The following is a 6,000-nucleotide window of genomic DNA, read 5'->3' as shown; positions in this document are numbered from 1 at the left end:
TCGCGAGGGGAGCCGCGCGGCGCGCCTCCAGCCTCTTCATGTGTTCGCTCGCGCTCAGCGATCTGCTCATCACCTTCTTCTGCGTGCCCTTTACCCTCCTGCAGAACATCTCCTCACAGTGGAGCGGAGGTACAACAGAGCTGAGTGTGTGTGTGTGTGTGTGTGTGTGTGTGTGTGTGTGTGTGTGTGTGTGTCACAGTGGTGTGGAGGTACAGCTGTGGAGCTGGAATACTTTTAAGGTCTTCAGGAAAAGTGTGTTCTGATTTTCTTGTGTGGCTGAATACAATCAAATCTTCCTTACAGCAAATGTTTCAACATGTAGAGCAAAGCCTTGCCAGAAGAGTACAGGGTGATTTTACTGTAATGGGAGACAAACATCTGGATACATCTGTCCAGATACTTTTGGCCATGCAGTGTAAAATTATGGTTAATTGCAAATATTACTGTTTATTATTATTGCTTGGAGAAGTTAATAAAGCTGGGGTTGTTTTTGTTTAGATGTTTGTTTGGAAGGCTGTTCCAAGAAAAGCTGGGGTTGTTTTTGTTTAGTTGTTTGTTTAGAGGACTGTTCCGAGAAAAGCTGGGGTTGTGTTTTTGTTTAGTTGTTTGTTTGGAAGGCTGTTCCGAGAAAAGCTGGGGTTGTTTTTGTTTATTTGTTTGTTTGGAAAGCTGTTCCGAGAAAAGCTGGGGTTGTTTTTGTTTAGTTGTTTGTTTGGAAGGCTGTTCCAAGAAAAGCTGGGGTTGTTTTGTTTAGTTGTTTGTTTGGAAGGCTGTTCCGAGAAAAGCTGGGGTTGTTTTTGTTTAGTTGTTTGTTTGGAAGGCTGTTCCGAGAAAAGCTGGGGTTGTTTTTGTTTATTTGTTTGTTTGGAAAGCTGTTCCGAGAAAAGCTGGGGTTGTTTTTGTTTAGTTGTTTGTTTAGAGGACTGTTCCGAGAAAAGCTGGGGTTGTTTTTGTTTAGTTGTTTGTTTGGAAAGCTGTTCCGAGAAAAGCTGGGGTTGTTTTTGTTTAGTTGTTTGTTTGGAAAGCTGTTCCGAGAAAAGCTGGGGTTGTGTTTTTGTTTAGATGTTTGTTTAGAGGACTGTTCAGAGAAAAGCTGGGGTTGTTTTTGTTTAGATGTTTGTTTAGAGGACTGTTCAGAGAAAAGCTGGGGTTGTTTTTGTTTAGATGTTTGTTTGGAAGGCTGTTCCAAGAAAAGCTGGGGTTGTTTTTGTTTAGTTGTTTGTTTGGAAGGCTGTTCCGAGAAAAGCTGGGGTTGTTTTTGTTTAGTTGTTTGTTTGGAAGGCTGTTCGAGAAAAGCTGGGGTTGTTTTTGTTTATTTGTTTGTTTGAAAGCTGTTCCGAGAAAAGCTGGGGTTGTTTTTGTTTAGTTGTTTGTTTAGAGGACTGTTCCGAGAAAAGCTGGGGTTGTTTTTGTTTAGTTGTTTGTTTGGAAAGCTGTTCCGAGAAAAGCTGGGTTGTTTTTGTTTAGTTGTTTGTTTGGAAAGCTGTTCCGAGAAAAGCTGGGGTTGTGTTTTTGTTTAGATGTTTGTTTAGAGGACTGTTCAGAGAAAAGCTGGGGTTGTTTTTGTTTAGATGTTTGTTTAGAGGACTGTTCAGAGAAAAGCTGGGGTTGTTTTTGTTTAGATGTTTGTTTAGAGGACTGTTCCGAGAAAAGCTGGGGTTGTTTTTGTTTAGTTGTTTGTTTAGAGGACTGTTCCGAGAAAAGCTGGGGTTGTTTTTGTTTAGATGTTTGTTTAGAGGACTGTTCAGAGAAAAGCTGGGGTTGTTTTTGTTTAGATGTTTGTTTAGAGGACTGTTCAGAGAAAAGCTGGGGTTGTTTTTGTTTAGATGTTTGTTTAGAGGACTGTTCAGAGAAAAGCTGGGGTTGTGTTTTTGTTTAGATGTTTGTTTAGAGGACTGTTCCGAGAAAAGCTGGGGTTGTTTTTGTTTAGTTGTTTGTTTGGAAGGCTGTTCAGAGAAAAGCTGGGGTTGTTTTTGTTTAGTTGTTTGTTTGGAAGGCTGTTCAGAGAAAAGCTGGGGTTGTTTTTGTTTAGATGTTTGTTTAGAGGACTGTTCCGAGAAAAGCTGGGGTTGTTTTTGTTTAGTTGTTTGTTTAGAGGACTGTTCCGAGAAAAGCTGGGGTTGTTTTTGTTTAGTTGTTTGTTTAGAGGACTGTTCAGAGAAAAGCTGGGGTTGTTTTTGTTTAGATGTTTGTTTAGAGGACTGTTCAGAGAAAAGCTGGGGTTGTTTTTGTTTAGATGTTTGTTTAGAGGACTGTTCCGAGAAAAGCTGGGGTTGTGTTTTTGTTTAGTTGTTTGTTTGGAAGGCTGTTCCGAGAAAAGCTGGGGTTGTGTTTTTGTTTAGTTGTTTGTTTGGAAGGCTGTTCCGAGAAAAGCTGGGGTTGTTTTTGTTTAGTTGTTTGTTTGGAAGGCTGTTCAGAGAGAAGCTGGGGTTGTTTTTGTTTAGTTGTTTGTTTAGAGGACTGTTCAGAGAAAAGCTGGGGTTGTTTTTGTTTAGTTGTTTGTTTGGAAGGCTGTTCCGAGAAAAGCTGGGGTTGTGTTTTTGTTTAGTTGTTTGTTTGGAAGGCTGTTCCGAGAAAAGCTGGGGTTGTTTTTGTTTAGTTGTTTGTTTGGAAGGCTGTTCCGAGAAAAGCTGGGGTTGTTTTTGTTTAGTTGTTTGTTTGGAAGGCTGTTCCGAGAAAAGCTGGGGTTGTTTTTGTTTAGTTGTTTGTTTGGAAGGCTGTTCAGAGAGAAGCTGGGGTTGTTTTTGTTTAGTTGTTTGTTTAGAGGACTGTTCAGAGAAAAGCTGGGGTTGTTTTTGTTTAGTTGTTTGTTTGGAAGGCTGTTCCGAGAAAAGCTGGGGTTGTTTTTGTTTAGTTGTTTGTTTGGAAGGCTGTTCCGAGAAAAGCTGGGGTTGTGTTTTTGTTTAGTTGTTTGTTTGGAAGGCTGTTCCGAGAAAAGCTGGGGTTGTTTTTGTTTAGTTGTTTGTTTGGAAGGCTGTTCCGAGAAAAGCTGGGGTTGTTTTTGTTTAGTTGTTTGTTTGGAAGGCTGTTCCGAGAAAAGCTGGGGTTGTTTTTGTTTAGTTGTTTGTTTGGAAAGCTGTTCCGAGAAAAGCTGGGGTTGTTTTTGTTTAGTTGTTTGTTTAGAGGACTGTTCCGAGAAAAGCTGGATTGTTTTCATTTAGTTGCTTGTTTGTTTAGAGGCTGTTATTGCTGTAAAGGGAGGGCAACTCTTGGATCCTGCCCTTGATTTTAGAAGAAATGTTGGAGGAGCAGGTGTCTAGATACTTTAGGCCATGGTGTAAATTATGGTTGATTGTAAATATTGGCTCCTTCCTTATTTTTATATAGTATCGATCTTAGCGTCAGTAGCCTGGCACTACTGCAGTACGAGGCCTTGTAGCTTGCATTATAGGCTGTTACCTGCTCAGGTAGATTCCCGCCTGTGGAAACATGGAAGTTACCGTGGTTCCTGCAGTTCTGCTTGAACAGCAGGGCTGGTTTTCCTGCAGTAAAAGCTGTACCAGCTGTAAGGGTTGCTGGTGTTAATAATATGTATGTTTGTTTTTGTTTAGTTGTTTGTTTGGAAAGCTGTTCCGAGAAAAGCTGGGGTTGTTTTTGTTTAGATGTTTGTTTAGAGGACTGTTCCGAGAAAAGCTGGGGTTGTGTTTTTGTTTAGTTGTTTGTTTGGAAGGCTGTTCCGAGAAAAGCTGGGGTTGTTTTTGTTTAGTTGTTTGTTTGGAAGGCTGTTCAGAGAGAAGCTGGGGTTGTTTTTGTTTAGTTGTTTGTTTAGAGGACTGTTCAGAGAAAAGCTGGGGTTGTTTTTGTTTAGTTGTTTGTTTGGAAGGCTGTTCCGAGAAAAGCTGGGGTTGTTTTTGTTTAGTTGTTTGTTTGGAAGGCTGTTCCGAGAAAAGCTGGGGTTGTGTTTTTGTTTAGTTGTTTGTTTGGAAGGCTGTTCCGAGAAAAGCTGGGGTTGTTTTTGTTTAGTTGTTTGTTTGGAAGGCTGTTCCGAGAAAAGCTGGGGTTGTTTTTGTTTAGTTGTTTGTTTGGAAGGCTGTTCCGAGAAAAGCTGGGGTTGTTTTTGTTTAGTTGTTTGTTTGGAAAGCTGTTCCGAGAAAAGCTGGGGTTGTTTTTGTTTAGTTGTTTGTTTAGAGGACTGTTCCGAGAAAAGCTGGATTGTTTTCATTTAGTTGCTTGTTTGTTTAGAGGCTGTTATTGCTGTAAAGGGAGGGCAACTCTTGGATCCTGCCCTTGATTTTAGAAGAAATGTTGGAGGAGCAGGTGTCTAGATACTTTAGGCCATGGTGTAAATTATGGTTGATTGTAAATATTGGCTCCTTCCTTATTTTTATATAGTATCGATCTTAGCGTCAGTAGCCTGGCACTACTGCAGTACGAGGCCTTGTAGCTTGCATTATAGGCTGTTACCTGCTCAGGTAGATTCCCGCCTGTGGAAACATGGAAGTTACCGTGGTTCCTGCAGTTCTGCTTGAACAGCAGGGCTGGTTTTCCTGCAGTAAAAGCTGTACCAGCTGTAAGGGTTGCTGGTGTTAATAATATGTATGAAGGCGATCAGCGCTGAGCTCTGACTCCTCCAGGCTAAAATCTATATCTCAGGCTTTTCCAGCTGTTAAAACCTGCCTCTGAAGTTAACCCCGCCTTGATGGTGGAGCGGAGCAGCAAGCAGAATCACTCAGAGCCAAAGCTCCCGGTAATGACCAATATATCCTTGTATTCTGGACTTGTCAGGCCAGAGGGACAGGGTCTTAACATGTAAAAATCCTGGAAGCTTTACCAGGCTTCACTAGGGTTTATTCCCTATGATTTATAGTCTCCTGAACGCTGTTATTCAATGTGCCAAAGAGGAAGTCAACCAACATACACTGAGCCCAGGAAAGTGGTGGTGGAGGTTCTCCATCACTGTGTTCATCATTAGAACATCTCCAAAGTTCTGCTCACGGAGTGTAGTATTATTTAGAGTCCTCCTCCTATCAACACCTGGTTTGGTAAATCAGTGCTTTTAATGATGGTAAATCAGGTGAGCTGCTGCTAAAATGTTTTATTCTTGGTGGAGGGATACGTGTAGGGTGTTGGGCAGCTTAGAAGTCCCCATAGAAAAGGATTTAGATACTAAAAACACCAATATTCTGACCCAATTCTGACCTGAACTCCAATACCTGGTCATCCAACATCACTACCTGATAATAAAATGGTATTTTTCTGGCTGAATGCAACCAAAAACTCCTCACAGCAAATGTTCCAACGTCTAGTGTAAAGCCTTCCCAGAGTAGAAGAGTAGAGACTGATGATGCAGCAAATAGGGGAAAAAAAACAGTGAATGCCCTTGAAAGGCTGAAGAACCTGGTGTCCACATACTTTTGTACACATGCACCCTAACAAATGTGCATAATGCCAAATGAATGGGTGAATAATGAGGTTTGAAGAGTCAGAGAATTTGTAAAGCTTGACCCCTGACCCCTGAACTGACCGTTCCTAATAATTGGCGAGCCCCAGACCTGATTTGTTCATTAGGGTTTGAGACAGGCTGATCTACAGAGCATGAAAGCCACTAAATTGGTACGTTTGTGACTAAAAGAGCATTTCAGGATTCGTACAATGTGACTAAATATAGATCAACTCTCAAACAGCTGCACGAATTACTGACGCAACCCAGACCCACAGCAACCAAACCATCTGAACAGAAAATGAAACAAAGCAACCACAGATATTTTATTACCTAAACCTAAACCTACTACACCTAAACCTAATTCTAACCTAAACCTAAACCAACTACACCTAAACCTAATTCTAACCTAAACCTGAACTTAACCTACTACACCTAAACCTAATTCTAACCTAAACCTGAACTTAACCTACTACACCTAAACCTAATTCTAACCTAAACCTGAACTTAACCTACTACACCTAAACCTAATTCTAACCTAAACCTGAACTTAACCTACTACACCTAAACCTAATTCTAACCTAAACCTGAACTTAACCTACTACACCTAAACCTAATTC

The 6,000-nt window shown here is 41.0% G+C and overlaps 1 protein-coding gene across 1 annotated transcript in view; it reads left to right on the top strand.

Annotated features, from left to right (window-relative positions):
- Positions 1–6,000, top strand: part of qrfprb (pyroglutamylated RFamide peptide receptor b) — a 30,069-nt gene that overhangs the window by 1,807 nt on the left and 22,262 nt on the right. The window contains exon 2 of the mRNA XM_072667911.1: positions 8–129. Coding sequence (XP_072524012.1) covers positions 8–129 — 122 coding nt within the window. The remainder of the gene's footprint in view (positions 1–7; positions 130–6,000) is intronic.

Source organism: Salminus brasiliensis, chromosome 22 (genome assembly GCF_030463535.1).
Source record: "Salminus brasiliensis chromosome 22, fSalBra1.hap2, whole genome shotgun sequence".
Taxonomy (NCBI): domain Eukaryota; kingdom Metazoa; phylum Chordata; class Actinopteri; order Characiformes; family Bryconidae; genus Salminus; species Salminus brasiliensis.
Note: the sequence above shows the minus strand (reverse complement) of the source record. Positions and strands in the feature narration are given on the sequence as shown.